The sequence below is a fragment of the Phaethon aethereus genome (genome assembly GCF_964289735.1).
Source record: "Phaethon aethereus genome assembly, chromosome: 1".
NCBI lineage: Eukaryota > Metazoa > Chordata > Aves > Phaethontiformes > Phaethontidae > Phaethon > Phaethon aethereus.
The window spans coordinates 74,550,709-74,568,718 of NC_138575.1; the positions used below are offsets into that span (position 1 = coordinate 74,550,709).

The 18,010-nt window shown below is 43.6% G+C and overlaps 1 protein-coding gene across 5 annotated transcripts in view; it reads left to right on the forward strand.

The window, feature by feature from the left end:
• Positions 1–285: 285 nt before the first annotated feature.
• The window catches only part of SOX5 (SRY-box transcription factor 5), a gene marked incomplete at both ends in the record, with an annotated part of 298,722 nt that continues 280,997 nt past the window's right edge, over positions 286–18,010 (forward strand). For all 5 annotated transcript variants that reach the window (XM_082010588.1, XM_082010587.1, XM_082010589.1 and 2 more), the window contains one exon: positions 286–1,601. In XM_082010588.1, the coding sequence (XP_081866714.1) occupies positions 1,564–1,601 (38 nt within the window). The remainder of the gene's footprint in view (positions 1,602–18,010) is intronic.

The window sequence follows — 18,010 nt, forward strand, 5'->3', positions numbered from 1 at the left end:
GAGTATAGATATGTGGGTGGATGTGCTAAAGAACAGGAAGACCGATATTTTTCCCTCTCTTTCTCCCCTCCCGGCCCTCGCTGCGGGCTCGGCGCCGGCCGGGCAGGGCCATCGAGGCGCTGTGCGCTCCGCTCCCGGAGCAGCGCCCTGCTTAATCCCCGCGGCCCGGGCGGCAGTCCCGCCGCTGCCCCCCTTTTCCCCGGCGGAGCGGGGCGGGGAGCGGGGCTGCCCCCGCCGCGGCGGCCGCCGGCGCTACCCGTCCCGCGTGGGTGCTGCCCACGCCTCCCTCCGTCCCTACACGCGTGTCGAAGGTCCATTACCTGATTGCCTTCCGCGCCTGCCAGATTTTTATCCCGGCCGCGGGAAGTGCTGACGGGGCTCCGCGGCCGCGCTTCGCCCACCTGGCTACTGGGGGCACGGGAGACCGGGGAGACCCACAGCGGAAGGGATTCCTCTTGCTCGCCCGGAGCCGGGGGGCGGAGGGGGTGCGTGGTAAAAAGAAAACAAGAAAAGCCCTAGCAGAAGAAGGGAAAGTTTATTTTTGTTGTTGTTTGTGCGTGTGCGTGCGTGTGTGTGTGCGCGCCCGCTGTTTTGGCATGCGGCTACCTTTTCCCTTACACACAACAGGGCTGTTTGATGGAGTTTGGAGCTGAGGAAACTTTGGTTTTGCTGCCAGGACGGTTCGCAGCACTTTGTGGAAAGCAAGAGCTAACAGTGAGACCGACAGAGTGAGTGACAAGTTGTTTACAGGTTTCCTTGAAGGGGCCTCTGCTATATTTCAATCTGTCAAAGTTGCTTTTCTTCCCTCAGAACAATGCCTGATTGTTGTGCGGGGTGTGTGGTGGTTTTTTTTTTTTTTTCCTTCTTTCCCCTCCCCAAAGAGAGAGAAAGAGGGAGAGAGAAAGCGAGAGAGCGGAGAGGGAGGGGGGAGAGAAAGGAATGAAAATTCTTCGGAGCACAAATGCCTTTGGTAACATTTTTATGTGTCTAATCTCTTCTCCCCTATTTCAACTCCGAGAGAGTTGATAACTGTTTCAATTTAATCAGTCTGCTCTTGTTTTATCTTCTTTCTCCACTGATCTTCCCCAGCGCAGCGGATTTTCTCCTGGTTTGCCGGTTTAGGTGGATTGTCGGGCTTTTTTTTTTTTTTTTTTTTTTAAACCTCCCCCCTTGTTTACCCACCGCCCCCCCTCCCCGATTTTTAGGACATAGAACGAGTTGACTTTTCCCCGTTTGGCGGCGGGCAGCGTGCCGGGGGCCGGGCGGGCAGCCGGGGGGTGCCCAGCGCCGGGCAGCCGCGCCGCTGCGGGGGGAGCGGCGCGGCGCGGCGCGAGCAGCCTGCTGCGAGGCGCGCTGCCCCTTTAAGAGACTGGTCAAGGAGTCCTCGCTCTGAGCGAGCGAGCCGGGAGGGAGGGAGGGAGAGGGAGGGAGAGAGGGAGGGAGGGAGAGGGGGAGAGAGAGAGAAAAATCAATCGGTTTAGAAGGTTTGGACTCACTTGACAGGTTCAGTTGGAGGCGACCATAGGTGGCTGCTGTGACAAAGGGAAATTGTGCTTTTCCAGCATGCTAACTGACCCTGATTTACCTCAGGAGTTTGAAAGGTGAGTCGAGTTGTTGGGGCGGGGGGGGCCGCTGCCTTTTGCGTTGGGGGGGTGCGTGGTGTGGGGGTGTCTTCCCCCCCCCCTTTTTTTCTGTTCTGTTTTGTAGCTTGTTTGATGTTGTGTTTTAATTTATATTTTTTAATTTAGATGAGCACGCGTGTTTGCGCGCCTGTGCGCGGATCGGCCGCCCGCGGTGCAGGCTCGCACACGGACACACGGGGACGGGCGCGCAACTCCGGCGCTTGGCGGCAGGCCGGGGAGATGCTCCCCCCGCCCCCCCTCCAGCGCTACCTTGGCTATTCGAACGGCGTGTCAGTTAGCCGGGCGTGGGGTGGGGTGGGGGCGGGGCGGGGGAGCCCCACGCCCGCGGCGGGAGCCGCCGAGCCCCTCGCCCGGCCGCCCCGGCGGTGCGCAGCTTTGTTCCGCTGCCTCGGGGGCTGCCGTGCCCTCTTCGGCCGGCCCACCCACCCACGCACGCACCCACCCACCCACGCGTGCCCCAGCCGGCCCGCCGTTCCCCGGGGACTCCCCGGGCGGCAGAGGATGCCCGGTGGCGGGCGAGGCAGGGGGTTCCACTGCCAGCCTCACCCTCCCGTCAAACTTGGGCAGGCGCTGCCCGAGCACATGCCCTTTTGTTGATCTGGTAGGAGCGGTTATTTTTAGGCAAGTTGACATCCCGCCCCCCCCGGGCAGGAGAACATCCTTCTGCCCGGGGGGGGGGGGGGGGGGGGGAAGAAAAAAGAAAAAAAGTGAAACTCTTGCCTCCAAGTTTTGGCCGTCACCTCTCTCGCGGAGTGTCAAGAGCGGGGTTTGGGATGACGAGCGGGGTTTGGGGATGACGTAGACGCGCCCGTCTCCCCCCTGCCCGAAGCAGGAGCCTTCCTTGCCTGGAACGAAGTTTTTGCTGTCACTGGCGACGGCTTGTGACCTCCGAGAGTTTAGCCCTTCTTTCCTACGATCTGGCGCTCCTAAGAGGTTTTGAAGCGTTTGCTCGGGCGCTCGTACACACGTCCATTGATGATCCGGCATCCCTTCCCTCCGGCTTAGTTTTTAAAGGTTATTAATAGTCCTTTGTGCGGCTGCAGTAGACAATCCAAACTTCCATTTCTAAGCGGTAAATAAAAGAACGCCAGGATGCGCGTTAGTTAGGTTTTTCTCATCTCCGTGAAAGCTACCTCCTGTATAAACATTTGGTTGTATCTGACTATGCAATACAAGCTAGGTGCTAGACCAGCTGGTTAAAAATATGCTAAGTCAAGCTGTTCGTCGTTCAAACCTCCTGAATTGGATAGTAAAGGCATAGAAAAGAAGGCAAGATAAAAACATTTTAAGTGGGCTGAGGAACACGCATGCAGAGAAAGGACAGGAAAGAACGCTTGAATCGAAAGATCGGAGAAAAATTAAATTGGGAAACGCAGAAAAGAGCTGTTTTAACGCTTTCAATCCTCGTTCTGCAACTAGAACACTTCCTTACTAGAAAGTGGAATTGGAATGGTTGCGCTGCTCCAAGGTCGGCTTTAATACAATTAACTTTCCAGACTTTGTCGGAATACTTGGAGTTTTTCTTTGGTTTGTTATCATTCCGGTAGTAGAACAAAATTGGGTTTGTTCACGTGCGTTGTATTAACTTAGACTACCTGAGGAAGCTGTTACTGTTTCTGGCGTCAAATCTGATCTAGCATCACGATTGTGCATTCGTTCCCTTCGTACAATTAATAGATTCACGCATTTCATATGCTTTGCTAAGGTTATACATACAAATTTATAAGGAAGCAATTTCAATTATTCTTTGAACTTTGTGATGAACAGAATACTTGTAAACTTGTGAAGCAGAATGAAGTCCTTTCATTTTCCTGTTGGGGGACTTTTTTTTTTTTCCCAGTCTGAAGTCTCTCTGCATTATAAACATATATTTATATAAATTTTATATATAAACAAAACATTTTGGACAAAACATCTCCCTTAGAAATAGAATGAGCTTCTCTACTCTTTTTTTGGTGTGTCGTGTCGTGTCCGTCCCCCCCCCAGCATATATTTCATTTTCAGAGATCCCAGCTTTGCTTCTGTAAACATTCTAGGTAAATAATCAATACACTGCTCTTCTTTAGCTATGCAGATAATAGCAAGCAGAAGAAATGGGAAGCAATAAAAACAAACTTCAGGCCATATAATTTTTAATTTTTTTTTTTAAACAATTTTCCCTGTGCAGTTGAAATTGGTAATACAAACCAATATCTCTGTTAATCATTACCATTTGTTTACATTGTGTGTGTTTGACTATAGTTGCACACACATAACACAGAGTAGATACTGTCCGTGTAATAGATGTGTGTTTATCAGAAAACAGCCGTGAGGACACTTTCTCTTACACAGAGATGCACAGCCCCTCAGTCACACACATGCTCACAGAGTTCACGTGTGTACGTGTGCACGATGCACAGCCGATTGTTTTTTAGACATTTATGGCAGGTTATTTTTTCAGATGCTCAGTAAACACAGTTCTTGGAGCACATTTCTGCAGTCGCTGGGGTCCAGCACGTCGTATCTGCGTGACTGACTTCAGATTTGTTGTTGCTATCCATCTCCCACTATTCCCTTTTAAACTTGAATAGCAAATTACAAGGAGGTAAAGATTTACCAAGGGAAGTTGTTTGCGGTTCGGGTCTCGGAGCGTCTGTATGTATCTCGGGAGGTTTTTCTTCACTCCCGGTCATCTTTCCCGCAATGTTTCAGTGTATCCCGGTAAACTGCAAACAGTTCAGAAACTTTCAGTCACCCCAACTGAAGGGGTCTGAATCAAGGGGACTTCTCTTGTGTGTCGGTGGCCATTATCAGGGGGCATTTACGATACACACTTGGAATGAAAATGACGCTCGGTGTCAGACGAATAAACATTCATTAATTCATTCAGCATCGCTAGTAAATTGCAGTAGGTTTTGTGAATTAGCATGTATAATTAATTGCCGTACCAAAAATGTGAGGGTTTTCGTCTTTCCTGAGAAGTTACTCGCATGTCTTTATTTCTGTCGGTGGCAGTTCAGCTGCTTGATTGAGAGGAGCATCCGAACGCGTACGCTGAGGGGGATGATGTTCGCAGAAATTCTGACTGGAATCTGCTCCGTTTGTTGCACAGGGAAAGGATAACTTCTGGGATGTACGTTGTGATGTACCTGTAGCACTCTGCATTGGCTTTAATCGTCTCTAAAAGAATAAGTCCTGTTGTTGGGGGATTTTGTTTTGTTTTGTTTTTAAAAGATGGGTCATTATACTTACGGCCACAATAGAAAGAAGGTTCACTTCACTGAGGAAAAGGTAGAGATAATGCTTCCGGAACCGTCGTGGACAGCTGTGAAATTTACGGAATGATAAAATCTCAGAAATGCCCGACGTAAAGTTTTAATGACTTAATATAAGTCTGATAAATGAAAAATAGATAAAGTGACTGCTTAACAATGTCCCTAGTGTATGGAATGTTCTTAAACCCAAATTAATTACTGCATATTTACATTTCTCTCTAGACTGAGAAAGAGGCTACGCTAGGCATCCGGACAGAGTGACATCCTTTTTCTTTCTCATTCTTTTATTTTTTTATTTATTTATTTTTTTAATTTTATTTTTAACATGCCAGTTCAAGGTAAAGAGGTATGCAGTGTTTGTGGAAGAAAGGAGGATGGGTTAGTGCTTCCGCAGCAAAAAAAGGAAGAATTGGAAAAGACAAAAGGCGTGAATGGGAGCATGGGGATGGGGCAGTAGAACAAGTTTAACGTTTACAGTCACCAGTTCTGTGCACTCGAAATGCTCTCTGTGCTGGTGACTAGCTTGTGGAAAGGAAAGTCTTAAGGATGTAAAGCAAGTCTCTGCTGGGAGGAAAAAAATATACTTAGCTGTTTCACTGCTGCACTGCACGAGTCATTTCAGACTCCCACTGAATTTATTTTGGGGTTGTACCAACACTGTCAAATGGAGAAATCATTTTCCTAAAAGGAAACTTTGCGTATTCCTAAGTGCTTTTCTTAGCTAAAGTTACCCTAAAAGCTTTCTTCTGTTGCTGCGTTTGCTGAGAATTTTGGAGAAAGAGTAATACCTTTCTGTTAATCTGCTTGCTCAGAATGACGTGCCAACTCTCCTAAAACCTACCTGTAGAAGTAAGAGTGATTATTCCTTCATTTAAAAGAAAACAATGTGATTTCTTTAATACCGGGCTGAATAGCTTTTACGCTTCCACTGAGATATTTTCAGTAAAGAACTTTATATATTGCTTACGTTTGTGGGTGTACGGGTCTGGGCCATGAAGAGTAAATACTGTGCCAGCTAGAAGTTTCACATAGTGTTTTTTTGCAGTGATGAAAATGACCATGATTTTATTTCTCTGAGATAAGGCCGAAGGCATTAATGCCTTTGCATTATTATTATTAGTCCTGCATGCACTAATTTCATTCGTTGCGCTTACGCTTAGTGAGGAAGAAGTTGACTGTTACAGATTATGGATTTTAATGAACATCTCAATAATTTACCAGTTGCTGAAATTGTAAACTGGACTGGGAAGGCAGAAGCCCAAATGAGAAAGCTGATGAGTGACACACCAGCCCGCACAATTCGACTGTGGTATTCCTTGCGTTTGAATCAAATCGGGAGTTTGGCATTACTAAGTCTGGGTGGCTGGCTCATCATATGCATTCAAGGAGTTAATTAAAACACACACAAACACATACACACACTCTCCCACCAAGCATCTTGCGCTGTTTATGTGCGTAGTGTGTTTGATTGGTACCTTTCAATAGGAGAGGAATTGTTTTTCCTTATCTTGCTGTCCAGAGATCTTAAATATATAACTAGTTTACAAAATATTTACTACTTCTCAGGGAGCTTTTAATGAGCACGTATGGCTTTATCATTTAGGAGACATATAGTATCTGATTGATGTTACTTACATGTGAAGCTCCCTGATGGGATAGGCATACGTGTCTGTGTAATGTGATGTATCTGTAGCTGTATAAAATATACCTTTACAATATTTATACAGGAAAAAGAGTATCTCCTCCCAAGGTAGATTTATAGTTTCTTCACATGCTTTTCGTATTATGCTTAAAAAGAAAAACCTCTTGATGTTGAATAGGATACCTGCATGTCTGCGTGTCAGATACGTCTGCCTTCGCAACTCTTGCAGAAGTCAGTTTGACGTACTCTTGGCTTTTTTTTTTTTTTGATTAATTTCTTGCTCGGGCCTGGTTATAGCATAATTAACTCGTAAGTGGAGGGGGAAAACATGTTGTCATGTTGTACCTATAGACACTGGAAATATTCAATGCCTGTCAATTCTGCTACTGTAGTCAAGAGAAAAGAAGCACTCACAGCAATCAATCAATAGCTGTAGTACGTCTCTGCTGATGGCAAAGAGTTTCTTTAACAAGTAGCATCCTTAGAAGCAAAGTGCTTTTCCCTTTTGAAGTATGTGTGGATTTTTATCTAACTTGGAAAATGTGTGAAGTCTCCTGTACTTCCTGCGAAAGGTAAAATTACGTCGTATTTGAGTATGTTAAAAACTATGCTGCAAATTAAGCAAATCCTTGTCACGTTCTTGTATTACCTAAACCAGAACTTACTTCTCAAACTTTTGAAACGGGTTGCGTTTTTCTCTTGAGCTTTCGGCTTTGGGCAGCGGGTGAGGGCGAGCAACTGCGCGGCGCTGTACCTGACGGGGATTTACGGCGTTCGTACCCTTCACGTCTCCTCCCGCAGACCCCCTGGCGAAACCCCGCCGCCGTCGGCGGCCATAAAGTTTTCACCCACGCCTTTGCTGAGGGTTATGATGCTAGCCTGCGGTCTGCCACACGTCCCACCTCTCCCACACCCTACCGAGGGGCTGACGTGGTCCAAGTGGCTTGCGCCTCGCCTGGGGCCGGGGCCGGGCTCAGCCTGAGGCCGGCGGCTGCCGGGGGCAGCGGGGAGCCCTGCGCGCCGCAGCCTCCGCTCGAGAGACGCCGCTTGTCACCTCCGCGCCGAGCCCAGCCTTTGCCAGCCTGAGAAGGCAGGAGTCCCTAAAAGTTGTTCCCGAGCCCACATGTCCTTGCGGCAGCGTGAAGTTCTGCGCGCGGCGGTTAGTGGGAGAGAGCGAATTTAGACGAGATTTTGGAAGAATTTTGGTGAGCGCTGCTTGCAAGGGGCCATGGTACTTGAAAAGAATGTAAGGAGCGAATGGAAATTGTGAGATGTGCAGTAGTAATTCAGAGAAGCCGTCTGTCTTTTTTAAGGATAGGTGCAAAATTATACCTTTTTTTTTTTTTTTTAAAACAGAAGAAGAAGGAGAAGAGAAAGACATGAGTTGCGTTCTGGTTGCTGGAATCATCAGATGTTAATATGAAGTTCAGGAGTGTTAGGGGTGCTGCCCATGGTATTGGGGGGGGCTTTGTTTGTTTGTTTGTTTGTTTGTGTGTTTTGAAAGAAATTTGCAAACATTCTCCTACTCCTTATATTTGATCTGGCATGGCACTTCTCTTCAACTTGTCCTTTTGTCACCTTGTTTAAGAAGAAAAACAATTCAGCATGATGGTATTATTTTTGACCTGTAGAACTCTGAGAGTTGAAGTGAAAATGAGAAAAAGCTTGGAGCTCGCTTTGAAAATTTGAAATGGCTTTGGCCTTGTTTCCCTTAAAAGTCTTGTGGGATTAATCAGCTAATGTTTCTCAATTCTCAAATTGCAATTATATTTCCTATTTTTAAAATTTATGTTTGGTATTCCAGATTTCCTTTTTATACTTCTTTTTTGAAAGATCAAGTATGGAAATTCATATTGGCAATTGCTCTTTGACATCTATAATAATTTAATTTTATTTTGTTTTACTATGCACTTCTGCTTTTGTGTTTTCTGAAGTTCGTATAGACTGTCTTCGTTGTGTTTTGGTTTTTTGCTAGGCTGTGGGTGACTGCATGCTGTTTGATCTAAATATATCATAAAATGTTACCTTAGTGCTGATTTTTCTGTGTGGTTGTATTATAGTCTTATTACTACAAGTTTGTTTCTGTTTTACTAATCTTAACATAATTTATTACTTTTGGGGACAAAAATATAAGCAGAGTGAATAGAAATTTAATTTTCTTGTATGAATAATCAGAATTCTTCTTAGTGGTGAGGAACTCACTCTGTGTGTGTGGGTATGTGCTATTTTTCCATAGTTAAGGCCATTGTCTACATCTCACGTTCTTCATGGACCTTGGTAGCTCTAGAGAAAAAAGACCTAGGAATGTGGTCTGTGTGAAGAGAAATCCATGCAGTTTGTCATCCTCTTGGTTTCTTTGGTGCCGAGCTTGATTTTTTTTTAAGAATGTGGGAGTGAAAAAAAGCCCCATGTTTGTTTCATTGATCTCACAGGTTGGGCATGGGCAAAGATAATGTATCTGACAGTGAGCTGGAGTTACTTGCCACTGCCAACTCGGTAGGTAGCGTAAGACCAAGAGTAAGGAAAATGTTAGTGGTTCCAAACAATTTTTTTATTTTGTTATTCCTTTTTTACCATAGTTACATGAAAAGATTCCACCAAACTTTTTTTTTTCCAATTAAAACAGTGAGCCTAAAAAAAAAATCTCAAGAGTATGTGTACCCATGCATACAGACGCATTCGTGTTTGTCCTCTACAGTTTGGTGTGTCCGTTTACTGGGTCGCCTTAGGTTGCATTATCTTTGGTTTGTTGGGAATCCTAAAGAGACTGCGCTTTATTACAGTAACGAGTGGTGCAGCTAAAATGCATCACAGTCTGAAAGACTGAAGTGCATCTCTGCATACAGTTTCTATAGTTTTGAGGTATTTCTTCTTTCAAGAGAGGAGATGTTTAATGAAGGACGCAAAGCATACGGTGTCCTCCCACCTTTTGGGGTGGCCTGCCTGAGCTGGGGCTGAGCCACTTCAGCGGAGCTTCGCGCCGGGAGGGAGCATTGCCTTGCTGTAGCTCTGCCCGTGCTGTTTTCCAATGTGGAGAAGTCTTCTGTTTTCAGAGAAATTCCCTCAGCGGCCTCATTACATTCACTTTGTAAAACAAGACTGAAAACATTTTCTCCAAAGGTTTAGTCAAGTTTCTATTCATAGGGTTTTCTCCCTAAATTTTAGTGCTGTGGCCTCACTGGGGCAGAGGCTTTTTTGGATAGCAATGAGATGTGTGGGAAGGTGATGGTTGGTAAGGGTGGAGGGAAGGATGTTCTTACCCGTTTGGCATGTCTATTAACAAACTGGGTCATTTTGTTGTGTTGTATTTACATGACTTGTTCCTGCGCTGGTGTGAAATGTGAATCACCAAAACATGATGATTATTTAAAAAAAAAAAAAAAAAAAGGCTAAATGAAGCAAAACTGAAATAGAACTGAAAGGCTAAAGGAAATCAAATGAAAACAGAACATGCAACATTATTATTTTGATACAGTTTCCTTCTGCAGTTGCTGAGTAAAGCCAAATAGGTTTCTTTTCCGTGTCTGTTAAAAACATCCATGCCTTTGAGTTTGAAAATCACAGGGACACAGAAAATACATCTCTCTCATCAGGTTCAGCCTTTGGTTTGTCTTTTGCTCATGGCATTTGGATATTTAAGTAGATATTTATGATCACCGTGTTCTAAAGAAGCCTGTTGATTCTCATCTTTGTCAAAACCTTATGAACATCGAGTTGACTTCTGGTTTTGCAACTGAGGTTAGAATTTGGCAGAATTTCTCAGTGGAAGGCGCTCATCCTTTGCTTGTGTTTTGTAAGTTCTGCTCGCTTTCACTGTTCTTGCCTAAACTCTGAAATTAATTGTGGGAGTCAGGAAACCATATTAGGCTATGGTCTTTGCATGAAATACCGTGCAAAGTGTGGGGAAAATACTGTGCCACTCTCAAGTATGCCATGCAGCTCTTTTATAGATAATCTGCATGTGTATTAGTGTCATTGATTTAGTGTGTTTTTGTAGAGTGCAAGCATCCCGAATCAGGACCCCATTATGCTCGTCACTGTACAAACACAAAAAAGAAGGTTTCTTTCCATTCCACAGAGCAGCCTTTGTGCTTAGAGCTTAGAGTAATATCAATGTGTCTTTGTATGGGGAAAATTCAGAAACAGAGAGTAGGTAAGAGATCCCGAGCATGGTTCGTGAATGAGATTTCAGTCCTGAAGCCATGCTTTAGGATTTATAAATTGAGCAATATATGTGCATGTGTATTCTCTCTCTGTATATTTTCTACACGTATGTAAGTAGATGGTAGATGTTGCTTTACTGTTAGAAGTACTGATAATATTAATAATAGATTCATACTTCCTATAAAGTCTTTTGATTAGGAATTCAGAGCATTTGGAAAGCATTAATATACAAATCATGAAGATTTCTGTGCTGTTTAGATTGAGAAGCAAGATTAGCCTCAACCTATAGATGAGAAAACTGAGGGATGGTGTCACAAAATCATTTGCATGCGTGGGTATAAAAAGTAGAGATACTCACTGCTAGTCCTGTTTTTTAACCTCAAGACCCTCCTTTTCCTTCTTGAGATCCTAAGAACTGCAAATTCCAGACTTCTGCCTGTCCAATTATAATTTCTAAAGGTCTCATTCTAGCAAGATGAAATACAATATTAAAATTACTTAAATATGTAAAATAGGGACTTTGGAGTGTAATTAGTTATATAAAGTACAGAAATATTTGCAGCCCCAGCCGCATTGGTTAGGGCTGGGGGGGAATGCTGTTTGTAGCCCCCCCAGTTATCTGAGTGTGCTTCTAAACTCCCTCCCTACTTGGAGGCAAGTTCGGAGAACCGGAGTTGGGTAGCGGCACCCACGGTGTTTAAGCAGTAAATTGAGAGACACTGCTAACGTTCTCTGGGATGAAACCTTTACCTGACCAGTTAACATCTTCAGCCATTGTACATGAGCTGTCATATGTTTTGTGACTAGGGACCAAGCACTAGGGGAGTCCAGGAAAAAATTCTTCACATGGAGAGTATTAACGTGAGGAACAGGCTCTACTGAAAGCAGCGACGTAGGCAGCCACAGTGAGCAAACCCACTAGCTGAGAAGCAAAAACCGTGTTGCAGAACACAAAACGCATTGTGATTCTTACCCGCATATTTGACATCTGTTTTTTTAAAAGTGTGACAGAGATCTAAAATGAAGGAAATTTATTTATATGGGCTTATTAAAAGGGAGGAATTATTTTCTTATTCATGTTAGAAGTTCTTCTAATCTGTTTCAGTATTTTTTTCTCGTTTCCATCTGTATGCTCAGTAGGTGTAGGGCTGGTCGCTGGAGTCTGCAGGTAGATTTAGATCTAGTCTCTGTGTTGCATCCCTTACTACGCACTGTTGAGAAAATGCATATAAACTAAGGAGTCCTGGGTGGATTTGATCTGTGTTGCCTGTGAATATTATGACTGAGCTATTAAGTTATTTTCTTTGATAAGCTTTTTAAGAGGGAGACTACTTTCCAGATAATGGATTATAATCAGGCATGTTCCATAGTGTTTCTGTAGTAGTTATTCAGCAGTGTGTGCACAAAGACCTATTTTGTGATAGGGCCAGTCAAGGCATCCTTTAAAAAAGTACCCATTCATTCTGAGTGTTTGGACTCGGTGGCACTGAAGTTCAGTGTCAGGTCCTAAAAATGTAAGCCTAATTAATTAATGTTCTGCTCAACTCTATGAAGGCGTCCGATGTTTTTCACCCCAGTAAACCAGGATGGCATGAAACGGTGACTCGTGGGGAGATCACTGAGCAGAAGCCTGACTTTCCTTAATCTACAGCAAACTTCCATCAGTTGCAGTGCTGCCAGAATTTCTAAAGCATCAGGAGAGAATTCTGCAGGCTTCTGCAAACCTGTAGATTTCGTAAGTTCTGTGTTGGTGTGCTTTAAAGACACCTTAACTACCTGTTCCTCCTAAACAGCATGTACCCCTGGCAGATTAGAATGATCAGAACGGCGGTGATGCCAGGGCGAGCATCTGGGCCTTAGTGGACTTGGCATTCTACACAACATCAATCTTTGTTTTGAAACTGCGTGCTTCCTAAGGTAGTAATTCCCAGTTGTGGCCACCAAGGTCTTAAGCGAGACCACTGCACAAAAATGCATTCTTCCAAATATACATTTGTTTGATAACCTCAGTTGTCAAAAGTGTGACCTCTGTTAATTTGTCACCAGGCAAATTATTGTCACCGGTTCCCAGATTCCATGAGAACCCCAGGCAGACAGCAGAGCCCCATGCTGGTAAGCATTTCTGGTTTTGCTGTTTGTGGTAATAAACAACCTACTTACAAATGAGTTGACTGAGGTACCTGCAACTGAGGTGACTTGCCATGGGTTGTCCAGTGGAACAGCAGCAGATCCATCAGCGGATTCTTGGAGGGCTCACTGCCCTCGTCCAGAGCCGATTCCTTCAGAGCAGCATAGCCTATCTTATATTTTCACATTAAATAAACTAAATGTGTATCAGATAAGAAACACAGAGCCTTATTATTAAAATTATTTACAGTATTTCCTTCTCGATGTTTATTAGAAAGATGAAAACAAGAGGAATGAAGTTGCTGCTGTTGTAGTTCGGCAGAGTCTGACATGGAAGCCTGTATTTTTAAAAGCAGCTCTAAAGAACTAGAGTGTAAAAGAAGTTAGAACATTATTTTAAAAAGAAGATAAATAAAATAGCTTTTTACATACCTGTGCAGTCTATTGAAAGGCCATCCAAAGCACTGATACCAATTTAAGAGGATGATCTTTTGCCTTAATTATACATCTGGGAGATATTAGTTGAACGTTTTGTGGAGAACTGTGAATACCTTAGTTGCCAGTTGTCTAAAATGCTGCTAATGATTGCTGCAGTGCCAGTGTTTTGATGGCTAGAACCTGGGCCTGAATATGAATACAAAGAACTCCATCTAAAAAAACCGCATGTGCGCACACACTTTTCATACAAAACAGATTTCAACCATCTGCTTGGCACTTAGCTTTGCAACTATAGGCTCTGATATGAAAGGGAGCACTGTCCAGGTTATGAATGGTATCACTTTTATTGGTACCTTAGAAAAATCATAGTGTTTTGAGAAAGCTTGCGTATCCAATGGTGTTCTTCAGTGGAATAATGAAAACAACTGCCTTAGCCAAAATTTTGTGCCTTCCGTCGTTCCTCCGACGGCAGCGTCTCCTTACCCTCGCAAAGGGGATTTTGTAGCGAAGAAAAGTTTCTGTTCTGCACCTCGGCATTTCCAAGTCTATCAGAGGAGTTTAGATGAGTGGCCCTTAGAACTGACACCCCAGATGGTTTATGACACAAAGCACTGTTTGCTTAGGAATACGTTGTATAGCAGAGTCTGTTACCCAAGCACTGCCGAGCGTGTCAAATCAGCGTGGAAGTTAATGGACCAAAAGCCCTTCTGAATTTAACACTTTCCCATTTGATCTGAATTTACAGCTTTAAATCAGGACCACAGTTTTCCTTTAGTGGTGCAGTGGTGGAAAGTAAAGTTGATAGCATAAATTACAGGCATATAATACAATCATTTTGACTCAATTCATCTGTTTAAAGGTTTAGAATGAATGAGACTGACTAAAATCTTTGGTAAAAGCCTATTCATGAAATATATTTAAAAATCTGAAAGTTAGGAGAAGATTTGAGTATGTATTAATTTGATACTCTGACTAGTCCCCGTTTTACTCTTAATACGTTAAGCAGAAGAAAATGCAGTGTACAAAAAACCAAAAATCATTGGAGCTTTCACTCTTTGTTAGCAATTTAGGCATTATTTCTTTGCCTTTGCCAGATTTATCCTAAAAATATGTAGGACAAAATATGTTTCCTCTTTGCTTTTCTTCTTTGAAAGGGTTTGATAGTATTTTCCCTTAGGTGCACATTTGGAAAAAGATGATGAAAATGCAACCTCCTGCATGTAACAAAGCCTCTGTGTTTGGCCATCCATTTAGTGCTGTGTCACATTAGTACTGCATTGTTAACACCTTTGACAGGGCTAAAGGTTCCTTGCTGCTGTGTCTAGAGAGCTGCTTATGTCAGATCATAATGTTGCTGCATGCTTTTCTCAATCTACGTAATTTTCATTTAGAAGTAGGGCTAGATTGTTTGCTTCTGAGATGTCAGGAGGGTGAATAAAAGGACTAACTCTTATTTACACTCTAATTTCATAAAGATTTATTTTTCTCTCTGTTACCTGGTCTTGAGAAGGTGCTACTTTTAACTATTACTTTTTATTTGCCTGAGTCTGGCTTTTTGTGGAGAAATCTGAGATGATGAAAGAAAGATAAAGTTGGATCTCTATGGATAAAATGATGATAATACTGGAAACTTCAAAGCTTCTGCATAGTTTCAGATTAATCATGACATATGGACAGCAAAAATCTGAATTTTTAAAAAAATGCCGGTGAAATAAGCCTTAACAGTATTAAGGTTATGGCCCTAATAAGCTAATAGACTTTCAGGCCTCTATTATTCACGTCCTGTCTCTTCCTTCCTCCGCTCTTCTCCTTTCACCTTCTCCCCACAAGCAGTTGGCCGTGCTTTCTACACTTTTATGGGCAGCACTGTTACTCTCACGGGTAGAGATCAAAACAATAAACTTACTAAACCTCAGAAAATTCTGAGGCCCTTTAAGTATTGATGCGAATGGAAAGCAAGGAAGCCAGTTCTCCAGCCGCCGTGTCACCACGCCTTCCCACAGCAACTTCGCCGCCTTGTGAGTGAAACGGTTCTTCATGTTGCATGCCATAAAACGGGCTTCTTCAGGAGTGAGAGGCAGCAGCCTCTCCGCTGTTCAGCGTTAACGATGGCGCAGAATAAGCTCCTGTATTCAGGGATGGGTGAGAAGAAACTCTGTAAGAAACACTGTAAAAGCAGATTCATAATGAAACCTTTGCTGCTCAGCCCCCGTGTTCTTGGAAATTTTAGAGGGGAAAGTCTCCTTGACCAATGTCAACAATTTGGTCATTTTCTTCGCTTCTCCTCCTCCTCCATTTAGGTAATACAGTCATATTTATTGTCAGTTTATTTTCTGTAGATTCCTCCGATCCGCCGTGGTTGGAAGGGAGTTCCGGAGTGAGTGCGTGGCGAGGTACCTTGGAGATGGCGGTTGGTGGTGTGGGAGGGAGGGTTGGGAGAAGGAGGAGGCAGAGGGTACGAGCGTGTAGCTACAGTTTTAAACAACCTGCCAATTGTCCCCCTTTTTATTAAAATGGTAGCTTTCAAGCCAGGTCCCTGAACTGTTTAATTTGATTGATGCTGGTAAGGCTAAGTTTCCTCATGCTTTTAATAAGGACTGACGAAGTAGCTTGCTCTCTCCCTCCTTCCTCCTCCCCCCCTTTTTTTTTTTCCCTTTTCTTCATTCCACCACTAAAATTCTAGTTGTGTCTCTTTCTGTTGGTTTTAAACAAAATGCTGCATTGTGTCATCCCCTTCCCATTCAGTTTAGACATCCGACTTACAAAAAGCTTGAGATGGAGAGAGGTTGGTTCGCAGAGGAGGATGCACTTGGTAGATCTAGTGTGGCTCCTGCTCCTGATTTTCAGCCAGTTCGGTGATGCCATCAGGTTACAGTTGCATTTGTGTTAAAGCTGGGTATGAATGACCAGGTTCAAAGGTTGGACTTCAGCTCTCTTCGTGGCCTAATCCAAAATAAAATGAGGTTCACAATGCGCAGGTGCCAAACGGCTACGGAATATCAGCCTGCCAGTTTTTTTGGCTGTCTAGCTCCAGTGTATGAGGCAAAGTGAGGTCAGGCACATGCTAGTACAGGACTTTGGAAATCCCTTGAAGCATTACGTGCTGCTTGTGCCTTCCAGGAAGCCCTCGGTACAGATTTGAAAGTCTCCAGAATGAAGTTGGCTCCTAGATTTCAAAGGTTATGTATAAATATCTGTGTTGTCAAAGATTCTGATGTTACATTTAACGCTGAAAGCAGGAGGAAAAAAAGAACGCATGTGTAAGAAGACTGCACGATTTTCAAAAAGAAATTAAAAAATTGGGTGTGAAAGAATTGCATGTGAGTCAGCTAGTACAAAAAAACCTGTGTATTCTTTTAGAATTTTGGGGCAATTGAATATTTTTAATAGTTTGGCTCATGCATCTAATCTATTGGGAAATGTATCACTTCCAGGGGTGTTTGGGGAGAAACCCAGAGCTTTTCGCTCTCCTTACTTTTATGTGTATGAAACATCAGAGTGCCTGAAATAAATTGATGTAAATTTTTAGACCTGTAAAAGCAATAAAGCAATACATATGCATCGTAATTGTGAACTATTGTGCAGATGACTTACTTTCAATTTGAGAGGAAGATAACCCGGTTGAATAGGAGGGCGTATGTAGCACCAAGGGTGGGTCTTGTCTTGTGCTTTTGTGTTTTTAAAAACACTTCAGGAGAGTAATAGCTAAAAGTTGCTTCTCGGCGGGCGCCAAGTGCCTTGTGTCAGTCTGGTTTTCAGCAGATGAGTTTGATGCCCTTAACGCTAGTCTTAGAAAAGAGGACGAGGACTGAGTAAGTCCGGAGAGCACTGTTTACCCTCACCTGCAGAGCTTTTATTACTGGCTTCTCCGCAGCTCCAGGTAGTAGGAACGTCGCGGGGAGGTTTGTTCTTCCTCTGTCTCTGCAGTGTCGTCGCGCGAACAGCCGGCGGCTCTGCTTGCCATTCGGCCCCCTTGCGCAAGCCCCCGTGCCCGCGCTGTGGTCAGGCTCCGTCCACCTCCTACTGAAGGCAGTCGTAAGGCTCCCGTTGACTGAGCTTGGGTGTCGGGTTGGGCCCATTAGATGGGAAGAAAATAAAAGCGGAAGTGTTGCTAATAATTCCTATTGATGCTTGTCCTGGTACAAAGTACTGCAGATAATTGTTTTTAGATGAAATACAGTTGCATCTAAGTATTACATTTATTAGCTTTTCGAAGGAGGAGTAACCAAACTGGACATATGGGGTGTTTGAAGTGTGATTGTGTGAGACTAAGATAATTTCAGGAGAATAGCTTAAATCGCAGGATATGTGTGATGCCCTTTGTATACAAGATGTGGGATTGTGGAATTTATTTTGCATGCACTGGTTTTCACTGAGAAAGAATCCAGAATGCAAATATATCGTCATATTTAGAATACGTAAGGAGTGCAGCCTCGCCGCTGTAGACTTCAAGACCCATTAATCAGGCCTGATAGTGATGTGATCTCTGGAAGTACTTCAAGTTAAGTAGGTTTAATCCTTATTAACAGTAAGTTGCTTGAAACCATTTTGAGTAAAGTCTGAGAAGGAATATGGTAGGTTGAACACACAAAAAAAGGCCAGCCCTGTTAGGCTCTGAGTGGCTTTGACTCCTTTGAAATTCTGTAGGTTTTGGGCTTGCTAGAAGATGAGGACACTAACAAAAGAATTTTCACCTTATCTTCACATTTTTCCACTGTAACTGGCAATGTCATTTCCACATT